The sequence below is a fragment of the Schistocerca gregaria genome, chromosome 6 (assembly GCF_023897955.1).
Source record: "Schistocerca gregaria isolate iqSchGreg1 chromosome 6, iqSchGreg1.2, whole genome shotgun sequence".
Classification (NCBI taxonomy): domain Eukaryota; kingdom Metazoa; phylum Arthropoda; class Insecta; order Orthoptera; family Acrididae; genus Schistocerca; species Schistocerca gregaria.
In genome coordinates this window covers 291,158,354-291,184,130 of record NC_064925.1, presented here as the reverse complement: position 1 = coordinate 291,184,130, position 25,777 = coordinate 291,158,354, and the positions used below count along the sequence as shown (strand labels likewise).

The 25,777-nt window shown below is 37.6% G+C and overlaps 1 protein-coding gene across 1 annotated transcript; it reads right to left on the bottom strand.

Moving 5' to 3' along the window:
• Positions 1-2,790: 2,790 nt before the first annotated feature.
• On the bottom strand, positions 2,791-25,774 carry LOC126279064 (palmitoyltransferase ZDHHC3). The gene is made up of 5 exons (XM_049979502.1): positions 25,282-25,774; positions 25,018-25,157; positions 24,800-24,929; positions 17,885-18,043; positions 2,791-6,691 (listed from the first exon to the last, which is right to left on the bottom strand). The coding sequence occupies exons 1-5, from the start codon at positions 25,398-25,400 to the stop codon at positions 6,430-6,432; spliced, it is 810 nt and encodes a 269-aa protein (XP_049835459.1). The 5' UTR covers positions 25,401-25,774; the 3' UTR covers positions 2,791-6,429.
• Positions 25,775-25,777: the final 3 nt, after the last annotated feature.

Genomic DNA, 25,777 nt, shown 5'->3' with positions numbered 1-25,777 from the left:
AAAAACTTGGAAAAGATTAAGAGGTTGATATACAGCGTGGTGCAGGGTGCTTCTGAATAACTAAATGTAAAAAAAAAAATTAGCATATATTAATTTACAGTCTTTTGAAGCTATACACTTTCTGTTGCATTTTTCCCTAAATCTCAGAAACAACTGAGTATTCAAATTTTCAGGGAGTAATATCCTGAGTTTACTGAACTAAGAGAAGAACATAGTGTTACATAAAATTAAAATTATTTAGGTGTCCAAAATTTTAACCGTGGAAAAATATTGTATTTCCGAAAGCAGTGGCTGAAATGCAATTACTGTAGCTCAGTAGACTCAGAACATACAGTTTAAGTTCCTGTAAAAGTTTCATGTCAACAGTGGTTCCTGGAATACAGGGAAGCCAAGTCACTAAATTTAACATTGTCAGGATAGGGCATTCCAACTCCCCTTAAGCCAATAATGCTCTTTATCACATACAGTACTTCAATAAGAAGTTAATATCAAAACCACGTAAAATTAAAACTGAAACTGACAAATCTGGTAACCGCTACTAAAACTACACCTACATGGAGGACATAAGAAGAAAACATGCTCCACGCATCTGCTCTGGCACTATGCTCTTCTACAGCAGAATACACATTACTAGTTTGGCAAAATTCCACATATGACAAACAGGTGGACACAGAGTCAAATGAAACTGCATGCATGGTGACCCACCACCAGCTCCTGTTACAAAAATTTATCAATCATGGGTACAGTGTGTAGTGCTGCAAGAATTTCTGCATAAATTCTAGAACCACTTGGCCTTCCTCCATCTCGAACACACGATATTTTAAATAGAAGTGTGAGAGAGACAAATCCAATCTACTGCACATTGCATATTTGTGTGCACAGATCTAAAAACAGTCATGGGGAAATTGTGGATGTGGTGGCCGAACAGTGGCCTACCAGTACCTGCTGTACCATCCATAGAGTTTCAGTGTATGTGTAGAGAACAAGGAGTGCTTATGTATTATGTAGTGCTTTTAGTGACATAATTGTTAAGGACAAATGAAGAAATGAAATTACACTTAAGTAATTCACGAGTTGGACTTGCTAGAAGCAAGACATGTTCATAAATTATGTGGTGGTTAAATCAATATTGTGAATGTATTTAATCGAGTCTAATGCAAGACGAATCGGTTGACTTGCAAACTTTCGTATTTTTATGTGAGAAATGGTGAATTTGTTCTTTGTGGAAGTTGAAATATACTGAGACTAAACAAAGCATTCAGTGAGTATCCACTTTTTATCTCATATGAGAGTGAGAGGGGGGAGAGGGGGGAGGGGAGGGAGGTAGGGAGTTTAGTAAATTCCCATAACCAGCTTTATTCTTCGGAGATGGGGTTTCTGGAGATCAACGTGGCCGACTATCCAGAGAGGTAGACCGGCTGTGCATACCAAGTAAGTCAACTGATGTGAGAGAGGTGTGAAGTTGGCAAATCATCTCCAGATTGATTCTTGGCGTCTAAAGCACCATCTGACATCCACAGAACTGCTGCACAAATGGAGAAAAAGAAGCAGGAAATCAATCCCAACCACTCCATGTTCTGACACGAACCACAAAAACCTAGGCTGAGGTCAAGGAGGAGTTTCATGAATACATCAGCAATTACATCAGCACCTGGGACTAACCTAACACAGAGCTATGATGAAATTCATTACCTGAAAGGGTTGACCAGATTCTCACAGAGGAGCCTGCCACAAGATTTCATCAGCCATGTGACATGGAAGACACTAAACCAACTGAGGACAGAAATTTAAAGATTCAAAATAAACCTCAGGAAGTGGGGCTTCATGAATGAAGACACGTTTTGTGTGTGGTGACCTGTAGGACCCATAACAACATCTAGTCTGCAGAAACTTGCCAGATCCTTGCACCACAGAAGATCTATATGTAACGAGTGATAAGGCCATCAAGACAGTGGAATTCTGGATATTGTGGTACATCTAACAGAATTTAGCAAAAAAATGTAACACCGAATTTTGCCAAAAATAACTACTTTGCACAAATAACAAATCTGACACACACACACACACACACACACACACACACACACACACACACACACACACAATGTGCTTGCTTGAAAACGGAGGGGGGGGGGGGAGGGGGGAGGGGGAGGCGCAGGACTAGGTTTCACAGTGAGCGGCTACATGACTTGCCATGAACTGATCCCCTGTAATGAGTGTAATAAGAATACTCAATAAAAAAGTAGAATGAGACCTTTTTCAGGATTTTCTGACAGATGTGTTCAATATTTGGCTCCTGGACCTGTGAAAGAATACATTTTATGTACCCACAATATTTCCTCCTGGCAACTGCTGGTGGGTAATAGGAATTTGCTACTGGTAGCACTAACAAACCGCCACCATCTGACTATGTCTAGCAGTTTCTTCAAGGAAATGTTCTGGGATATACAAAACATGATCTGGCGGGACATCTGAGAGTCCCATATTGAATAAGTAAATTCCTGACAAATGTAAACATACCGCTTCAGATGTACACCCTTCATCCTTTCAGAAGTACAGTCTTCAAGAGGATTAATTCCGAACATGTCAGTAAAATTTTAGCTACCTATGTTGTGGTTAAGTACTACCAAGCTCCAATCAACCTATACAGAAACTGGTATTCCATGAAAATTGCAACTGCAGTGCAGGTTCTTTACTTTTGTTCATTAATGCTTCATCAACATGTGCTTTAGGAGTTCATATCAACACATGCGGCTCATATAAAACAGAAACATTACAAGGAGAAAGAAATTAATTAAATGAAAGACTGTATTTGCATCAAAGGAAAAAAAGAATGAGAAACAATCATACAAATATTCATCCTTTTATAAAGCCCAAATATGCATATCTCATTTCAGTCTCATAAAATAAATATGAAGTATAAAATTGAGTTTTCAGTACATAATACTGATGATAAATTAATATCATACTTCCCATGCACTCTTTTTTAAAAAGTAACTGGTAAATATGAAATGCTATGAACAAAGCAAATTGTTTTGCACATGTACAAACAATAAAACATCAGAGTCTACAAGGCGAGCATGCACATAATATTACACACATTAAAATTGATTCTCTCCAAAATTGAAGTAAACAGTGATCGAACATGCATATCTGAATATTTCTAGTTTCATATTCATGTTCTCATATAATAAATGTTAAGGTATAGATGACAATGCACACAGCAAAAGCAATTATACAGGGTTTTATGTTTGGAAAATACCTTTAGGCTGTGCATCTGCATTAACAAATACATTATTCTCTCCACAATTTGTACAATGACAAAACGTTTTTACAGTGAAAAAGCAGGATCATTCTCAAACTAATGTCTGGCTGCCATTAGCAGAATATGAGTTAATATCCTGAGTATAATCCAGTAAACCACATTATTTCACTTTTCTACATCCAAGTCCAAGTCATACTGGAATGTTTCACATTTGTTACATTAAAGTTAAGGGTAACTGCTAACATCAATAACTGCTGAAAACTTTGTACATGCCAATATTATTAAGCAACAATGAACAAACAGGTACTTTATGGTGACTGAAAATTATGCAACCTTTAACACATGCACTCAATTTGATCCAACATCAAAACTAAAAAAATTAAATAACAATGGAGCTTTTGACATGAAGAATATGCTCTAATTTAACAGAAAAGCATTACTATCCACCGAGAACAAGTTTTCAGTTACACTTATGTAGAAAGTTCGTTACAGAGGCTGTTCCTTGCATAAAGTGAGTCACCATTACATAATGCTAAATATCTTTAAAGATATAGAATCGTATAACTGATTAAAACTTTTGTCATCACATGTTCACTTTGGAAATCCTATCTGTAGCACTGCAGTGAATTCACTAGCACTGATTTATATAAAATAAACTAAACAAAATTATGTAATAGATAAGCTCGATAAATTTTGTACTGAATGACAATACTGCTGCAACAACACTGTAAAATTACTGATAGTAGCTATTGGCCCCTTTTGGCCATTTCCCGTGTTCTTGCAGGTGAACAGTCATTACAAGTCTACGCAAAAATGGCTCTACAATCAAAACTGGACAACAGATTGTCCTAAATAAATGTTATTGTTAATAACTTTACAGTGTTGGAACAAGAATACTATCATTCAATACACGTCTGAAAACTGTGGAGTAAGAATGACAAAAATAAATCAAATCTTTTACGTTCAAATCGCATATCACATATTTTACGCAGTACTTGTACTGTAGGTTTCCCCTTTACTTTAGGCCTACAAAGGAAGCACTTGACATTTTACAGAATAAACTGCTGCACACTGTGTTAAAGAAAGGTGAATGTAGGAGTCAATTACGTGTACTGAAGGATTACAAAGGTGATTCGAGACAGTATGATATAAAGAGGCCAGAATGGGAATAAAAAAGCTTTTAACATTTCTTCATCAAGGCCATTAGATTAATACATATTTAAAACTTAAGCATGATAAATAACGTAGAAAATAATCTCCTTTCATAGACTATTAACAGACTTACTTTTCAGTTACCATGAATACAGCAGTGTTGTAAAAGGTAGTAGATAAGTTTACAACTTTTGAAACAACTACAATTTGACTCATTAAATTGTACGTGTGATGGAATTTTAACATTTACAGAAAAAAGAATAATCTAGTTTTTTCCAAACAACTGAATTCTCTTGAAAAGTCTGAAAACAAAATGCCTTGGCAGTGAAAATTATAATGAATATAATGCAATAAAATAAAAACTTAAGACAGGAGGACAAAGACAGAGAAACAGAAAAAATAGGCTAGACACAAAGTGCAGCAGGTTGGGTATGGATTGGTTGAGCAGGGTTTAAGGTGCCAAAATATATGGTAATAAGCCCCTCATTCACAAACAAAGACCTAAGATAATGATATTGCTCACCAGACGCAAAACCTGCCCAGGTGTTTTACATCATATGGAAAAGTAGGCAAAAGATGGATGGGGATGGTTACTTTTCATTTTGACTGAATTTCATATCTTTTTTATAAGTATTTGTTTAAAAGCACATCACTTATTCAGCTGCTGATGAACATACAATTTCTTATTTATTGCTAAGAGAAACAATAGAAGCCTTAAAAACAGTATTGTGAAACATGACGGAAGCCTTTAACTATGATACAGTTGAGTCCACAAAATAGCTGTTTTCCTACTAAGATCTTTACTCTGAAGGGTGCAATAGTCAATTACAAAAACGTAGACATTACAAGTGTACAGGACATACTTTTCATTACATCTCTCATTCAGATACATAATATGGCAAGCCAAAAATTCTATTTGTTTGTTTAGGACTAAAGAATATCAATACAAAATTAAACACGTATGGCAGTCTTCCAATAAAATAAGTGAGCAGTGAACAAATTAATGGGGAAGATGAAATAATTATGTCATTTTCAACAACAATATGAATTAAGACTGACAAACTGTGACTATTAGAAGATATGGCTTTGTGCAATATGCATAGATTCTGGAAAAAAAATTCTCTCATGCTCTGGTAAAGCAGTAAGGTAATAAATACAATTCAGATTTGCACAAAACAAGAGAGTACCATTATCATACAAAAAACATAGCCTGCAGTGTTACAGAATTATTGTCACACTTGAATCACTAAACAACATACTTAAGCAAGAGTAATACTTTTCTCCTTAATTTTCATGCTACTTTCATGGGATGATCAAGAAGTAAAAGAACATTTTGCACCTACAACAGAAGATAATGTTACAGCAAACATACAATTGCTTTTTCTTCAGCTTTCATAATACATATTGTGTACAATGTAGACAGTTGAAAATATGAAGTAATTCCATGAATATATGTGTCATATTGATTCATGTCCCTCTCACTCCCCCCTCCCCCCTTTACACACACACACACACACACACACACACACACACACACACACACACACACACACACACACAGGATATAAATTAAAGTTAACAGAATTCCTGTTCACTGTTTTAGCTCATGAATTCATGACACGCTAATAATACACACAAACCAATCATCTCTCCTGGAAACTTTTAGTTACCTTGTTCCAAGTTACACATCAAGGCAATATTATATCACAATGTGCTATAAAACAATAAATAAATCTAACTTATTAACAACATTAATAAATAAAAAAGGATTATCTTGACTCCTTCACATAAAAAGAAATTAAAAAACCATTTGGATCACATCACAAATGATAATAACAAATTAAAATCTTAATATACTCTCAGCCATATGACTCGCAATAGCACTTTAAAACATTATTCATCCAGTTAATGAAATATGCTCGAGATTATCACTGCAATCACCCGGCAAATTTAAATTATAAAGCAACATAACAAATATCCAGTTTAAACACTTCACGTCACAGTACACAATTTCAGACAGTGTGGTTGAGCAATGGCTCTTCCAAGTGTTTAGGTACACTGGCACACGGCAGCAGCCAAAAGATAGGATGACTGCGGCCGCACACTTCTGTGAGAAGTGCCCATTTGTGTTTATGGGGTCTATATGGACCCTGCTGCTGCACCTGTTCCACTGCTGTCTCATCACTGAATATCGCTTGAAACTGATCCACCAAGATTGCAGACACAAACATTCCAAACAGGGCACTTTCCACCACAAGTATCACACAGTGTAAGCTGAAAAATACAAATTATAGTAAATCAACATGGAAGACTACATGTGCCAATGACAACTGGCAGCAGCAGCAAAATGAATGAATGGGTTTTGCATAACTTTCAGCAAATAAATATTCAGTATAAAACAACAGGCCAATCTACCACCCATCTAAGGTTTACACAAAAGTGGGAAATGATTACTGCTAAATGAAAGAAATAAAAGGTGTCGCAGCAAATAGGGAGATGTACAACACAAATAAGATGAAGGTTAAGTTCAGTATCATATGCAGTTTGGTGCAGTATCATATGCTACAGCTTAACACTAATCATTCTTCATTTTACATTTAACAGTTTCCATTAATTTAATATAAATTCAACACAAAACTGTCCAACACCCCATACAATACACCACTTGCAAGTATAGTTTAAAAGTTTTTAAAAAAGTGCTACTTTATTCTTCAACATAGCCCCATTTCAAATTCACACATTTATTAAAATGACATTCCAGCTTTCTATCTTCTTAGAAAAGATAGACAATTCTCCCCCTTATTAGGACACAAGCTGAGCTGCTACCGGGTCAAGAAGAACTGGTAAGGAGGGGGTATGTGGCACAAAAACAAATTATGGGAAAGATAAGCAGGAAGTTTTATGAGATTGTGCTCTTTTGATCATTGCTAACAGTAACATTTAAGCTGGTGTACTGTACCTGTAAGTGGTGGTGGTGATCGTGTGAAGTAATGAAAGGGACCAGGTTTCATCAAAACTGTCCAATGACAGAAGTTCCTTCTACCCACTACATTTTAATAAGGCAGTTGCTTCGAGGAAATATTATGGAATATATATATATATATATATATATATATATGATCTGATGGCAGACTTTAGAGCCATATAATGTGTAATGAAGAGGTCCAAAGGGATATCTATTCACCTACAAGATGAGACTGTGCACATGCACTGCTATGTAATAAGTGTTTTGAGACCTGGAGTCATGCATTGCACTCTCCTAATGATAAGTATAAGAACAAAATGTGTTTCATGCTATTTCAGTGACTATACCAGAGTTTTTTTTTCCTGCAAATTCACATTGTTTCCAAAACACGAGAGGTTTGTGTTATTTTATTTGAAACACTGGACAAAGTGAATGTACATATTAGTAAAGAATTATTGAATGACATCAACAAATGAATAAAATTTTAATAAATGATTCTTTCAACATTGGAGAAGTGATACTGAGAGGAAAGATTCAAAATAATACGTAAGTGTAAAGTAGCTGATAAAACTAAAGGTTGCTTTGGACTTCAGCACTTTTTTTAGATGTGAATCCTACTGGAGGTAGATCCAGTTTGAAAAATGACTCACTCAGCTAGCTACGGGGAAACACCTATTTTAATGTGATATCAGAGCCACAGGGATTTTTTCTCCACTCATGCAAATCTTCACCAGATATGAAAAGCACATTGTGTGCTACCATAAACAGAATAGAACCAACCAGGTATGGAATTATAAAACAGCAGATAGTAAATGAAAGTGCGATAAACAGGAGTGAGAGGACAATTGGAGAAAGTTCAAATGTGATCTGGCAGTAGACCCACTGCATTTGCACCTGATATAACATGAGTGTCTTAATTCTAATAATTAACCAGAAACATAATAACAGATTAGCTACAAAAAAGAAGCTAGGAAGAGATGTCAAATTTTAGACCTATTTCTCTACTATGTGCACCCTCAAAATTATAGAGAAACTTTTTAGAAACCAAGAAATGACAATAATTAATAAAAAATCCAAATAAAACTTAGGTAATTACCAAAATTAGCTGAAGTAACCCAAAATATGGCAATGACCAATACTTGCAATTACAACATGATATTGGAGTACAATTAATATGAAACTTTTCTCAGCCAATTCCTACAATTTCACTCCAAAAATCATGTCACAGTCAACAATAAACTAACAAACTGGGCCTACAGCCAGAACCTACAGAAAAGGAAAAGCCTGAAGAAAACCATACCATTGGATCTGAAGAGTGGAGTACAGGACAGCACCACAGATGACAAAACTAATGCAGAATCATTTGATGGGGCACTAGACAGCTGGTGCAAGTGCAGAGGAGCCAAGGGCAGATTGTGTGAAAAAATACTAGGAATCAGGGGACCACACGATTGCAAATACAAATACTACAACAGAAAATATGAAAGACATACTATTTGCAGGCATAATTGGCATAATGTGGGAAACCATTTTAAATGTTAACACTCTTTGAAATATATCAAACTGTAGAAGGACCAGAGACAGTGGGAAAGAGAGAAAAGACAATGGAGGAGGCAATGCACAAACTGTCAAATGGACTGTGGTATCCACTGCGTCGTCGTAACTGCCGTCTGCATCATGTCTGCTGTGCAGCGAGCTACATTAATTTAAGTATTAACTTTGTTTTTCTTACTTGTCACTTCTTCTTCCGTGTGTTTTTGCTTTTAGGAAGATTTAATTGTCGAGTGCAAGTAATAGTGTTCCATAGATTTCGTGTTTGTTTTGAATACAGTCAGAGAGAGTCCCTTCAGTCAGCCATAGTGCCAGTAGTGCTAGTGTTCGTTTTGAATACAGTCCAGAGACAAGTAGTGCTATTTTCATTGTTTTCTACAAGAAGTGTCTAGTAACCACAGTTTAGTCAACTATCAGCCGCCTTTGGTGAATTAGCAGTTTAGTTAAAAGTTGATTAACTCTCTACAGTAAATTGATTTCTTAGGATGGATAGGATGTGCGACTGCTGTGTACGGACGCAGGAGGAGATGGCCACTGTTCGCGAACAGCTAAAAATGTTGACAGCCATGGTCAGCTGTCTTCAGGGCGGGTGATGAAATCCCTTAGGGAAATAGCAGAAAGGTCAGGGAAGAGGGCCACTGTTCACTCTGTCTGCTTGCCGGGAGGGTCTCATCCGAGATGTGGAGGAGGCCCTGCCGTCAGCGATACAGAGCACTGGGTGCACCCGACTGCAAATTGTTGCTCACGTCGGCACCAATGACTCCTGCCTTCTGGATTCAGAGGTCATCCTCAATTCATACAGGCGTTTGGCTGAGTTGGTGAAGGTGGAAAGCCTCGCTCGCAGGGTGCAATTTGAGCTAACTATTTGTAGTATTGTTCCCAGAACCGATCATCGTCCTTTGGTTTGGAGCCGAGTGGAAGGCTTAAACCAGAGGCTCAGACAATACTGCGGAGATCTGGGGTGCAAATTTCTTGACCTCCACTATCGGGTGGAGAAATGTAGGGTCCCCCTGAATAGGTCAGGTGTGCACTACACGCAGGAAGCAGCTACAAGGGTAGCGGAGTACATGTGGAGTGCACATGTGGGTTTTTTAGGTTAGAAAATTCCTCCCCAAGGCCTGACAAGACGCCTCCCGAGACGCGGCAAGGTAAGAGTTGGCAAAATGCAACAGGGAATAACAATATTAATCTGCTAATAGTAAACTGCAGGAGCGTCTATAGAAAGGTCCCAGAACTGCTCTCATTAATAAACGGTCACAATGCCCACATAGTACAAGGGACAGAAAGTTGGCTGAAACCAGATGTAAACAGTAATGAAATCCTAAACTCAGATTGGAATGTATACCGCAGAGACAGGCTGGACAGTGAAGGGGGAGGCGTGTTTATAGTGGTAAAAAGTGCAGTAGTATCGAAGGAAATTGATGGAGGTCCGAAATGTGAAATAATTTGGGCGAAGGTCACGGTTAAAGCAGGCTCAGACATGGTAATTGGATGTCTCTATAGGCCCCCTGGCTCAGCAGCTGTTGTGGCTGAGCACCTGAAGGATAATTTGGAAAATATTTCAAGCAGATTTCCCCACCATGTTATAATTCTGGGTGGAGATTTTAATTTGCTGGATATAGACTGGCTGACTCAAACGTTCATAACGCGTGGCAGGGACAAAGAATCCAGTGAAATTTTTTTTTAAGTGCTTTATCTGAAAACTACCTTGAGCAGTTAAACAGAGAACCGACTCGTGGCGATAACATATTATACCTTCTGGTGACAAACAGACCTGAACTATTTGAAAGAGTTAACGCAGAACAGGGAATCAGCAATCAAAGCGATTACTGCATTGATAATTTCAGCTTGTAAATAGAAATATTGAAAAATGTAGGAAAATTTTTCTGTTTAGCAAAAGTGACAAAAAGCAGATTTCAGAGTACTTGATGGCTCAACACAAAAGTTTTGTCTCAAGTACAGATGGTGTTGACGATCAGTGGACGAAGTTCAAAAGGCCAGTATTACACTATCAAATTTCTTTGTCAAAGATGTGATCAAAGATTCCGTCAAATATATTTCACAATGATCTTTGACGTAGTGCTAGAAGGGTTATTACACTGCCATCAAATTTTTCGTCAAAGTTCAAGATGACTGACAACAATTTGTTATTAACCGCAGCAGTTGCATGTACCGCAATTGCATTGTGTGCACATGCGGAAAAGAAGTGGGAGGAGAAAAAAGGAACCATACATATGAGGTTGACAGTTTTAAATTCCTGGGATTACAACTTGATAATAAATTCAGTTGGGGGGAGCACACCACAGACCTGCAGAAACGCCTTAACAAATCTGTATTTGCAATTCGAGTGTTAGCAGACATAGGCAACATAAAAATAAAAAAGCTTGCATACTTTGCCTACTTTCGTTCCATAATGTCATATGGTATAATATTTTTGGGTAAATCTTCAAGTAAAAAGCTTTCAGAGTCCAAAAGGGTCTATTACAGACAGACTGCTTTTCAGACTATGCTCTTGAGGTTGCATAACACTCCACTATCATTGAAAGCTTTCAACCTGTAAGACAGAGTAATCCAATTTGTAACATTTTCTAATGCATACTGCTCTGTCTTTATACGGAATATCAATAGAATCACTCTTAAGAATATTAAAGGTTCTCCAAGTTCACCCTTAAGACTGACAAAAGGTTGTAAATAAATCAGTTATATTAGGCAAGTCTACCACTTATAGAGTTTCGTATAATAGTGTTCCACACTGTGTTAGGCTTTCATGTCATGTTGGCAAACAGGTTTGGACATTGTCAAAAAATAAACAGTGATCCATTAACTGCCCATACAAATATATCAGCCAGAGGGGTAGAACATTTTATGTCTAGTTTAAGGAATATCCTTCTGGCTTTTGCTCTAGCTCAGCTCTGTGTACCCATTTTTCTGATATGTGTTACTCAACATAAGGGCAAGTCCTTGGTGTTATAGAAAAAAACTAGATTTACGGTGCATCTGAAGCAAATCTCCTAGTCGTACACTTCAACACCCAAGTTGAATTGAAACAAATTGACCTTAGCTAGTTTTGATTGTCTCAATAATAACCCGATCCGTTTACCAGTTTTTGCATTGCCAACTCCTTGCATTCAGCACTTTAGGGAATGATGTGATTTTCTTTTTATCTAACATTGTCACTTTCTGGGGTTACTTCTCTGTTTCTTTCTCTTCACAACTTCACCTGAAGAGGTAACTAATTTAAAAAACAGATCATGCTTTTTAATTATTACAGTGCTTCTTTTTACTCAATGTGAAGTTTAGCTGTGGATGTCGATTACACCTTTTGTGTTTGAAGCAGCAACCTTTTCTTTTCAGTACGAAACACAATTGGCCTAGATAGGCAGGAACATACCCTGAGCACATTCCTAGACTTATCATAAGTTCTGATACCATCAATCATAAAAAAATACTTGGTAAGATTCAACACAGATTTTTGGGAAGCAGCACGTAACTGTATTAAATCATAACCCCCTTGAAAGGAAACGGCGGTGTTTTAAGCTCCAGTACCTTCCATTCTTCCAGATACACACTGCAGCCCTGACTCCAGACAAGGTGAAATCCAGAGCATTTCACACACTTCACTTCATGCGCAGCTTTACCACAATTGCCACAAGCAGCTTGTCCATGACACCCAATAGTAGTAAGCCCAAAGCACTGGCATTTGAAACACTGCACTGGGTTGGGTACATAAGGCCACACACATAGGTGAAGGAAACCTACTTAAACATGTCCTGAAAGTTTTGTGCTATGCAATGTCAGAATAAAGGAGTCTGACATTACAAGATCGCCATCCCCTCTCTGCATGATATTTTGAATGTCAACTATTGCTTCTAGAGCCCACTCATTTTTCACATCCTCCCTGGGAATGTCCACCAGATCACTATACGTCACAGCACCTTTGCTGTAATTCAAGGTGGTCTGCAGCTCAGTTTTGATGGTATATTCCCTCAGGCAATGTGCATTCTGAAGGTTCTTAAACTTGTTAGGAACTAGCGGTTTCCACCAACAGTGTCTCATTACGCAACTGCTTAACAGATTTGAAACTGAACGCAATGCCTTCTGAATACAGAAAGGTTATACTTTCTCGAAGGGGACCTCTTTCCTTTTGACAGTTAAAAACCATCCTGACTGTCAGGATGTGTTCTGTTACTAGACCTGAAACTCAGATTTCACTCCTGAATCAGAAGGACAGGCTACATCTCATTCAATTGGGTGTTGGTACCTACCAGCTACCTACCCTTTCAGCTGGGAGAAAGAAAAGAAAATTTCGGAGGGTACATTTCGGACCCATGAGCAGCTATGGAAATAAGGGTCCACTCAAACAGAGCGCCCCCTCCCCCACCAAACTTCTCAGGAAGCCTTATAAAACTGAGGCGTTGCAGGTTCCTCAGAGTGACTGTTCCCCTGCAACAGCCATGCACGTCATCAGCACACGGCACTCCTTGAGATCGAGTGCTTTTTATAGAGGTTTATCCCATCCTCGCAATCTACACTGTCAAGCCAAGAACCCCATTCCTTGAGACACACAACATTCCACCACCACACCATATGGTGGTTGCTGAAGCATGTCCAGAGATTACGGTGACAGGACTGGAAGCACAAGTCCACAGCTCAGGAACCCGAGGATATACAAGCTTGTACTTGGAAAATAAATGCTGAACCCTTGAGGAAAGTAGGTTTTTAATTTTAAAATAAACATAAAAACAGAGGAAGATATGTTTCATTGCTATCATGCAGGCCAAGGCAAGAGAGGTCTTAATGAAAAGTGTGTTCTGGATCATTACACTGAAGCCTTTGTCATTAAAAACACAATGAAAGAACTCAACTTGTTCAGTGATGCATGCAGAAGGTAAAATCATGATCATCTACATCTACATGACTACTCTGCAATTCACATTTAAGTGCTTGGCAGAGGGTTCATCGAACCACAATCATACTATCTCTCTACTATTCCACTCCCGAACAGCGAGCGGGAAAAACGAACACCTAAACCTTTCTGTTCGAGCTCGGATTTCTCTTATTTTATTTTGATGATCATTCCTACCTATGTAGGTTGGGTTCAACAAAATATTTTCGCATTCGGAAGAGAAAGTTGGTGACTGAAATTTCGTAAAAAGGTCTCGCCGCGACGAAAAACGTCTATGCTGTAATGACTTCCATCCCAACTCGTGTATCATATCTGCCACACTCTCGCCCCTATTACGCGATAATACAAAACGAGCTGCCCTTTTTTGCACCCTTTCGATGTCCTCCGTCAATCCCACCTGGTAAGGATCCCACACCGCGCAGCAATATTCTAACAGAGGACGAACAAGTGTAGTGTAAGCTGTCTCTTTAGTGGACTTGTTGCATCTTCTAAGTGTCCTGCCAATGAAACGCAACCTTTGGCTCGCCTTCCCGACAATATTATCTATGTGGTCCTTCCAACTGAAGTTGTTCGTAATTTTAACACCCAGGTACTTAGTTGAATTGACAGCCTTGAGAATTGTACTATTTATCGAGTAATTGAATTCCAACGGATTTCTTTTGGAACTCATGTGGATCATCTCACACTTTTCGTTATTTAGCGTCAACTGCCACCCAACACACCATACAGCAATCTTTTCTAAATTGCTTTGCAGCTGATACTGGTCTTCGGATGACCTTACTAGACGGTAAATTACAGCATCATCTGCGAACAGTCTAAGAGAACTGCTCAGATTGTCACCCAGGTCATTTATATAGATCAGGAACAGTAGAGGTCCCAGGACGCTTCCCTGGGGAACATATGGTTATAAGAATGTCACTGTTCTTGTAAGACAGTAACAGAGCTGACAAAATCTGCCATTATTTCCCTATTAAAGGGCTCTCTTAACTGCCATCTGATCACGACTTCGGTGCCATGAAAAGAAAATTTAAGAATGTGGGACCAGATCAGTATGTGTCACTTATCCCCAAATCCAGCCATTTTGGTCAATTTAAAATTTATGCAACAAAAACAAAGTGGAGCAATAGAGTTTGAAATGTGGTATATCCCTTTTTACAAAAAGATTGTTATATCAGTCGAAACAATGGGAGAACACACTATAAAACTAGAATGATACAATAAGAAAATCCACTAGAAAACTAGAATGAAGTATTGCTTAACCCGCCAGTTTCTGTACTGTGAGTACGGTTCAGAAAAGAAAGGGCACATATTTGCTAAGCCCTGTATCAAATGAGTAAGTCAATACCAGTACATCAGTGAAAGCATGGTCATATTACACCAACAAGGACATTTTGCTTCCTCAAACAGAAGCATGTGATAGGAAGGTTTCCATAAACACAAAAATGTAAATATTTAGAAACTACTTATGTATATTGCAGATCCAAAGTATCAAGTCTTATCAATCAGCTGAAAATGTGACCTACCACAGAAGTGAATGAAATTTACTGAAAAGTACTAGAACCAACATTTTGTATTGATTTTTGTATGGATTTACAGAAGTTTTATGAACATTTAATAGTTAGAGAGACCTAAAAAAAGAAAAAAAAAAGCATTTGGTTATCACGTAAATGTACTTTACAATGTGATTACACATGTAATACACATTTTTCTGTGTAACAGGATACTAAGGACAGATTAAATACTTTATATTACATTTATTGCACTCTACATATGGCCACTGATTAATTATAAATTCTTAATTTTATGTAAGTTAAATTAAGGGGGGTAGGACGTCAAACAGGCTGACTTGGAGCAGGGGAGGCACCACATGACATTTTACTTTCTACTGTCTATACTTTTACAAATAAATTCATAAGACTTTGTCAGCATGACCAGGAAGGATTCAGGATTCACACTCATAGCAGTGAAAGAACAATAACATAACAAAATAAACTTTTTTTTAGAAATGCAATTTCATGATTTTTTCACTTACTGTTGGCGGCATTTGTTGCTATAGGTACATATTTCTTCACAAGGAAGAGAGATTCTTTGATGAATTTTGCACAGCATACAAATCACACTTACAGGTGTATGAAACTCTAGAATTTTCCAGATCTATAAAAAACTGTGGTAAAAATTGAGCTAATTAACTACAAAATTTAAAGTTTGAAATGTAACAGCTCATTCATTTTTCCACAAATTAAATATATTCTAGAGTTTGTATGCTGTGCAAAAACAGTCTGTTACTTATGAAAAAAGTGTACCTATACCAACAAATGCTGCCAATAGCAAGTGAAAAAATGGTGAAATTTCAAATGTAAAAAAAATTATTTTGTTACGTTTTTGAACTTCCGCTGCTACTTCCTGAATCCTTCCTGGTTATGCTGATGAAGTTTTATGAATTTACTTTTAAAAGTATACACAGTGGAAATTAAAATTGCTCGAGTATCTTGTTTTTGGAAACCGAGAATATATTCTGTAGGAATCAACATGGATTCCGGAAACAGCGATCGTGGGAGACCCAAATCGCTTTATTTGTTCATGAAACCCAGAACATATTAGATACTGGCTCCCAGGTAGATGCTATTTTCCTTGACTTCCAGAAGGCGTTCAATACAGTTCCGCACTGTCGCCTGATAAACAATGTAAGAGCCTACGGAATATCAGACCAGCTGTGTGTCTGGATTGAAGAGTTTTTAGCAACCAGAACATAGCATGTTGTTATCAATGGAGAGACGTCTACAGACAAAGTAACATCTGGCGTGACACAGGGGAGTGTTATGGGGCCATTGCTTTTCACAATATATATAAATAACCTAGTAGATAGTGTCGGAAGTTCCATGCGGCTTTTCGCAGATGATGCTGTAGTACACAGAGAAGTTGCAGCATTAGAAAATTGTAGCGAAATGCAGGAAGATCTGCAGCGGATAGGCACTTGGTGCACAGAGTGGCAACTGACCCTTAACATAGACAAATGTAATGTATTGCGAGTACATAGAAAGAAGGATCCTTTATTGTATGATTATATGGTAGCAGAACAAACACTGGTAGCAATTACTTCTGTAAAATATCTAGGAGTATGCATGCAGAATGATTTGAAGTGGAATGATCATATAAAGTTAATTGTTGGTAAGGCGGGTACCAGGTTGAGATTCATTGGGAGAGTCCTTAGAAAATTTAATCCATCAACAAAGGAGGTGGCTTACAAAACACTCGTTTGACCTATACTTGAGTATTGTTCATCAGTGTGGGATCCGTACCAAGTCAGGTTGACGGAGGAGATAGATAAGATCCAAAGAAGAGTGGTGTGTTTCATCACAGGGTTATTTGGTAACTGACAGCGTTACGGAGATGTTTAGCAAACGCAAGTGGCAGACTCTGCAAGAGATGCGCTCTGCATCGCGGTGTAGCTTGCTGTCCAGGTTTCGAGAGGGTGCGTTACTGGATGAGGTATCAAACATAATGCTTCCCCCTACTTATACCTCCCGAGGAGATCACGAATGTAAAATTAGAGAGATTCTAGCGCTTTCAGACAATTGTTCTTCCCGTGAACCACACGCGACTGGAACAGAAAAGGGAGGTAATGACAGTGGCACGTAAAGTTCCCTCCACCACACACCGTTGGTTGGCTTGCAGAGTATAAATGTAGATGTAGAAAATGTCCTGTGGTGCCTCTCTACTCCAAATCGGCCCATTCAACGTGCTACCCCCTTAAAGCCTTCAAAGATATTTGCTTCCTCATTTACTAATGTAAGTGAGGAATTCCAGGTGATAATCATTCCAATTAGAAATATTTTTCAAATAAGGTAATATTACTCTCTCTCAGTTTAGGAAATGAATTGTTACACATGGTTAAAAGAAATTCTACCATTACATTAAAGATGTGGCATGGAATATTTATTTCTCCTAAATAATTTAGGAATTTCAGAATTAAGTGATTCAATTGTTATATTAAAACTTTTCAATGAAACTATGAACTTAATGGAAATCATGTTTGAACACTCACATTCTACTCTGCTTTACTGTCACTTCATTACTGCATTCTGGGCAATCCATTACCCATGAAACTATGACAAGAATAATTGCATACGCTGCTAGGGCACCCACGTAAACCAGGAACTGGATGAAATACTTCTGGTTTTGCTCTCCAACACAATTATTTATCCTGAGGACAAAAACGGTTACACAATAAAATCTGTGAGGTGTACATAACACTATTTGGTGGGATTAGATTATGTTCATTGATAAGCTGTATATAGCTCTCTCTCTCTCTCTCTCTCTCTCTCTCTCTCTCTCTCTCTCTCTCACACACACACACACACACACACACACACACACACACACACACACACACACACACACACACACAGTAATAAAAGACTTAACATCCCCCAACATTCGTTCTAAGCACCTGAAAGCTATTCCATTGCAACAAACAGTTCACACCAAGTACTTAGCACTGCCTTAAAATTTTAGTTAAGGTTCAATGATTCACAGCCAAGGTCATTAGGGACTGTAGGATAATAGGAATAAAAATTCAAAGCGGCAAAATGCTGCTTGCTGGGCAAGATGCCACTCTGTTGCAAAGTAGTAACTGTAATCATTACAAATTAATATCCACCAAGATAAAAGCTTATCAAATTAGTAATTCATTACATGGAATATTATAAAACTCTACTATTCTGTCTAATTACTTACTCGTCAACAATGCTATATTAGCAAATTTCTGAATGATTTTGTGATCTGTCAAAGGCATTAGACTGTGAAAATCACAATAACCTTTTACGTAAATTAGAATAATATAGTGTAACAGGAAATGCTGCAAAATGGTTCAAATCATATCTCTGGCAGGAAACAAAGGGTGTTATTAGGAAAGACATGTATTAAGCTATCAGGCATCATCAAATTGGGAACTAATTACATGTGGGGACCCACAAGGTTCCATTCTAGGGCCCTTACTTTTTCTTGTGTATATCAATGACCTTTCATCAGTAACATTACCAGACACCAAGCTTGTTTTGTTTGTATCATTGGCAAACATTGCAGTAAATAGCAAATCAAGTGTAGTCTTAGAAAGATCAGCTAATAAAATATTTGTGGACATTAATCACTGGTTCCTAGCCAATTCCTTGTCACTAAACTTTGAAAAACACACTAAATGCAGTTCAGAACTTGTAAGGGGTGTCCCATGAGTATATGCCTAACATATGATGATAAACAGATGATAAATTCAACTGGGAAAAGCACACCACACAACTGCTGAATTGTCTGAACAAATCTCTATTTGCAATGTGAATTGTGTCAGACATAGGGGATATAAAAATGAAAACGCTTGCATACTATGCTTACTTTCACTCCATAATGTCATATGGAATTATTTTTTTGGGGTAATTCATCAAACCAAGCTAGTTTTCTGGGCACAAAAACATGCACTAAGTGTTACATGTTGTGTGAACTCAAGAACATCCTGCAGAAGCCTGTTTCAGGAACTAGAGATACTAACTAAATATATCACTCTTTCAAACCAACAGCTCAATTCATGGAATCAATACTAGAAATAAGAATAATCTTCACAAGGATTTAAAGTCACTTAGTCTTGTACAATAAGGTGTGCACTATTCAGGAATACACATTTTCAATAACTTACCAGCAGCCATAAAAAGCTTAACACCCAATGAAATTCAGTTTAAGAGAAGCCTAAAGGATTTATTGGTGACCAACTCTTACTCCATTGATGAATTTCTCAGTAGAACCAATTGATTTGTTCATATATATGAGTACAATGTAACTTCTGCACAATTTCAGTGCAGTAATGTGTTCATTGTAAATATTTTAGTAGTTGTATTACACATTTATTACCTTATAAATAAATAAAACCTTTTTATTTTTAATTCAGTGCATTAGTATTTGTAAAATGATTCTTTCATATAGTGTTCATTAAAAATGACAATCATTCCACTTGGGACCTGTAGAATGGTACATTAGCTTATTTGTTTGAGTAGTAAATATTTGTCATGTATTATTGTTTTTCTGACATGTTCTACATCCTGGAGGACCTCCTCACTACGGATCAATTTGAATGAAAGTAAATCTAATCTAATGTACCACTTTACCATCTCCATGAATAAAAATTTGATTTTTGATGGTTCCTAGTCATTTCTGTTTGCTCTGATCAATATCAAGCATTTGTCTTTTATGAATTTATTCTTCGTTTAAGAATGTGTAGTATCATTACAAACTTGTTATGGACAAAGGTGTATCCTTCCTTAATTTAATCTGTTCATAGTTTGCTTGTTCTTTCTATCTTTTCGAAACTAGGAATGAAGTGCTACAAATTCATTCTATTATGTTCAATAATCCCAAAAAATTGGCTCTTTAATCTCACAAAATGAAATTTACTTGTTGACAATAAGTTTCAGGAACATCACCCATCAGGGAGAGAAGCCTGAATCCTCAACAACTTTTTGGGAATTATATTCCTGTTGCAGCCAAAGATAAAACTGTTCCATACACAAGTGACCACTTTGGAAAAAAAAGTTTCGAAATTGCTTATTAAAAGAAGCACTAGCACATTACTTCCATTTGCATTTAATAAACTCTATAAAGATTCATAAGTACTCCAATGACATATTTACAAATTAATTCTGTGACTCTTCAATGTTACCTGATCTCCTCTTCTGTAGATTTAAGAAAAATGTGACAACTCTAACCTAGTGAGTAAAATATTAATGTCACAAAAACTGGGGAATATAAATCTAACCCATCAGGTGTAGAAGCAAAAATTCACAAAAATAAAGTTGTACTGCAGAAATCATCTTCCATTAAGACAATGCATCTGCCCACAAAAAATGTCTCAGTAATGGAAAAATTGTGGGATCTTCACTATGAAGTGTTGGAACATCCATCTTTTCCCCCAAATTTGGTTCCTTTGAGTTCCATCTCTTCCTAAAACAAAGTCTGTCTTCCCAATCAACTAAGCAGCAGTTGCAGCTGCAGATGAGTATTTTGCAGCACTTTCACAGGAACACTGCACATATGGAACAAGATCTCTGGAACATTGATGGATGAGTTGCACTAATGTTAGGAAATGAAACTGAATAAAAATGAAAGGTCTTTGAAAAATAAATTCTCATTTTCACTATAGGGTCGACAATTTTTCAGACCACCTTCGTATTGCAACTTACACTCACCTGAACCAGCAAACTATTCAAAGCCTTGGTCTGCACCTACCATTCATAGCCCCGACCCCCACTTCTCTCCATTATCAAACTGATAATTCTTTGATGCCTCAAAGGCATGTCCTACTAACCTATACCTTATTTTAGTCAAGCTGTATCAATCTCCCCCCCCCCCCCCCCTGTCCAACACACTATGAAATAGAATGCAGAGATGTTAGAGATTCCCATAGCCAGATAGGGCGAGGATTAGTCCATACTGAGAGGATGAGAAGTGTTCCCTCACAGAGGAGACTAATTGTTCCCAATCACCACTCTTCATTTTTCAATTAAAATTTTCGTTCTCCTTCAACCCCCTCCTATCCCTTCTTTTGAAGTCTTTTAAAGTAAATTGTCCACTGACGTGTGATGGTATGATAGTAGCAGCAGCATGTTTTATTGGCTGGCTGGCTGCTTTGTCAATGTTTATCTGTGCTTCAGAGTTTAAGACTTGCCAGTTGACTCACCTGAGAGCCAACTGTCATACTTTCAAGAGTGACAGGGATAATATAATTGAGAAAAGGTCACTATTGTAGAGGTTTCTATCAATGTTCTGTTGGGTCACAGGGGCAAGGCTAGTGCAGTATAACTGTGTAAGCAATTGTCTAGTAAGTACTATAGGCAGACTTAAATGCAACAAAGCTCTCATTTTATGAATCAGACTTTACTGTCCCAGTTTAAATCTCCCAACACTGCAAAAATGAGTGATGCAGATATTAGCGTCAATGTTATTGAGAAACAGCTAAAATTGCTGAAATTGGATAACATTTAGGATGCAATGGAATTGCAGTCATATTCGATAGAGAATTTGTGGCCAAGTTAACTCCTTTCATAGCCACAACATCCTGTAAATACCTTTAACAAAAAGGGATTAACAGAGATTCCAATACCACCAATCTGCTTTGACCAATGACATTACCACATGTATTCAACATGGCAACCCAGCCATCAATCATAACACACACAAAAATACAAATACCATGCAAATCAATACACTGACTAAACCCAACAAAATCAGTGGGACAACTGCGGGAAATAAGGGATTTCGGGCAGGGCAGGAACAAACTAAAAATTCAATAATAAAAACAAAAAGATGATTTAAGGCGCAACACTCTGCAAAACTCTTGAAACTGCCAACAAATAAACCCAACAAAACCATACAAAACACACCATAAGATCAAGGTATCCCAATATCCAGTTAACCTGTATAGGTCAACCCAAGATCAGAATGCGCCCCCCCCCTCCCCCAAACTACAAAAGCTGTTATCCCAATCTCCATTTCAGCTATACAGCACACTCAGACCAGGACACCAGTAAACTACAAAAACTGGTAGGCTATCCAATTCTCCAATCCACCCACACAGCTCAACGTTATGGTATAAGTGCACTTACGGTGTTGGCAGCTTTTCTGTTGCATGCTGCAGTTGGTAATTGTATGCACAGTGAAAGACGGGAACGGAACACGACAGATGATGAAACTGATAGAACAAAATGGTGAAACTTATGATAAATTACTTTTCAGTGAATGTCAAAAGTGGTTCAATGTTCTTTAATTAAATCATGGGAGTAGGTAGGCCTAGGTGGTTCAATGTCTGTTGTAAATACAGTCGCACATTTGATATATTAATAAAACAGTGATCCGCCAACCTTTGCCTATGATTTAATTAAAAACACTGATCAAACTTTCACAGTGGTTACACAGGGACCGAAGAGTACAGTTTAACTTTTACAGCATATCCCGTTTTATATGACAACATTCTGCAGACTATATTCAATTGTGTCATTATGTTATTTCACACACTCCACATAATTATGACTGCAGCACACTAAACGATACATAACATACATCACAGACGCATTGCATCACATAATTAAACTACTAGAGCACACCACCTCGCCATGCACCGTGCTCTCTGCAAAAACCATATCACTTCCACTCCAAAACAGTGATGATGATGTTACAGAACACATCGCAGCACAGTGCAATTACTTCACAGGTCACAGCAGACTGTTGGTATCCCAACAAAAACCATGCTCAGTGGCTGGAAGACTGAACATGTCACACTCTTCTGCATGACGTATGGCAGAAGTAAACAACAACATTTATATAATATAACAGATTTGTCTATTGTAGAATCTTACAATATGCTATGAGCTCGATAATAATGTATCTCAAACAGAATAATATGCTTCACACAAATTAGCAGCCATTCCAGGAAGTTCCAGTTCACATCACAAGGTGGTCCACTTTTGACATGTTCTGTGCATCCACCTTTTAGTAAGTCTAGACGACCAATAAGATACAGCCTGTCACCAGACAGCTTGATGTGAATAGCACCAGACAGAGAAAACTGTCATGTCCAAACTGTCATGAACACATACTTCAGTAGTGTTGCAATTTTACTGATTGTCATCCACAGCAACATCTCTTAAGAGTCAGCAACGGAAGTTTGTCACCGTATATAAGGAAGGCACCCCGCCCACAATCCTATTGCTCTCTGTTCTCTGTAGAGAGACCTTCCAATGTGAAGTAGACTATAATAGTGAGACTTTTTGAAGATGATGCACATATCTATAATGAAATGCTACCATTGAGGGGGGAGGAGGAAATCTGCATAAACTTCCTATCAGATGTAAGAGTCACTGCTGGAATTGGTTAAGTCTTACAAATACTAGTTTGTGTAGACATTAAGCTGAATGATCACATAGGCTCCTCATTGCTGAAGCATGGGGTAAACTAGTTCTCTGGTAGGATACTGGAAAAATTACCAGTCTATGAAGCAGACTGCTTATAAAACCCATGTGTGACCTATCATGTAATACTGCTCCAGTACATGGAACCCATACCAAATGGCTAAGAAACCATGAGCACATGTAAAACGAGAGCAACATGAATAGTAATTTTTTTTGTTGCTCTTGGAAGAGGGCTCCTGGAAACGATGATGAACCCGAACTGCTAGATGCTTTACAATGGAACTACTCCACATAAAGCTACAAACAGTTTCACAAGCCAGTCTTCGGTTGACGATCTTTCAACATACAAAAGCCTCCTACTGTAGACTGCAAAGGCTACATTATACTAGTTCCAAAACACACATAGGTGTCCAAGTAATCATTCTCCCCATACTACATATGTGAAGGACACAAGAAATGGATAACATGTGCAACACACTTCTCGGAGGTTTGCAGTGTACGTAAGTAGATGTAAAAAGAGAGAGCTGGGGCACAACAAACGAAGTCTGTCATTTTGTATCTTGGAAGTATATTAAACAGGAGTGTATATTTCCATCAGTGGCAGTATGATACACGTCGATTTATAATTAAGGGAAAAGGAGAAATTGCTTTAAAGCAAAATATCTTTGCAATAGAAGAAGCACCTATACACGGCTAGCTTTGTCACAGTTCTCTGGCGAGAATATTTTACGAGGTAATGATGCCTAATTTAATAAAGCATTTATTCTCAAAACATTTGAAGAGAAATTACTCTGTAAAAATATCAAAAATATTTATTAATTCGCAACTTTCACTGGAAGTTTTATATACTGAATAATTACGATACATGCCCAGTAACAAGCAACGGCCAGGATCTCAACAACGTAAGTTATCACGTGAACTTTGGGGGCAGGTCTACCTATCTACAAATCTCCAAGTAGTTCACAAATTCACATTAATGATACAAAACAATGTTGAAAATGCAGAACACTCACCATGGACAATGATGGTCCATTCTGCGTATACAACGTTTGCAAATTCGACAGTGATGCGCTCTTGGTGGTCGGTAGGTTTCACATCTTGTACACACAGTCCAATCCTCTCGCTGTAGTGAATTCTGTGACCCTGGACATTCAGGCGATCACAGCAGATTTGTTCAAGGTCGTAGCTACATAAACTAATATTACACTTCACGTATATGCGCATAACATACCTGAATGAATGTCAGAAAAATCAACTCTGTTCTGAGGTAACGGAACAACGCCAGGGTCCGAACAAACTGCTTTCAAATGTGCCATCCCAAGCAGAAAAACAATTGTATTGAAGAGTACAACATGGAATGGTCCCCAAAGACTGAAACATGAGTGTTATTAGAAAATACAAACGTGAACATATTAACCAAAACTTTATTGAAACGTCAGTTTCATGGCTTCTCGGGCGTACGAAACCAAGAGTGCTAACGAATAACAATATCTACCTGTTTTGCATAGTCTGTAGAATAATCCATCTTACTACTACGTAATCTGCATAAAGCACAGCCACATATGTCATCAAAATACATACAATACCACAAGGATCTCTAACAAATACTGTCATCGTACACCCCCACCAGTCAACTACATATCTTCCCTAACGCATAGGTTATCTTTGGACTTAGCGCGTGAGATGATGCGCAATTCAATAAGAATTATATCATCATCTAAACTTGCTATACAATTAGAAATAATTGTTTCAGATAGTTTAACACAATTCTAAATCAGTTGTACAGATAAAGCGTTTCATGTCCTATTTCTGAGGCCAATTTGCTGGTCGCCGTTGTGAATACGCAACACAGAAACATATATCTGCGATTTCGGTGACAATAAAATTCCTGTACTGAAACAAGAAACTGTTAATGAAATATAAACATCTGTTTATAAGCGATACTGTCATTTTGCTTCATGCGACAAGTCTGCACTGAATATTCATACAGA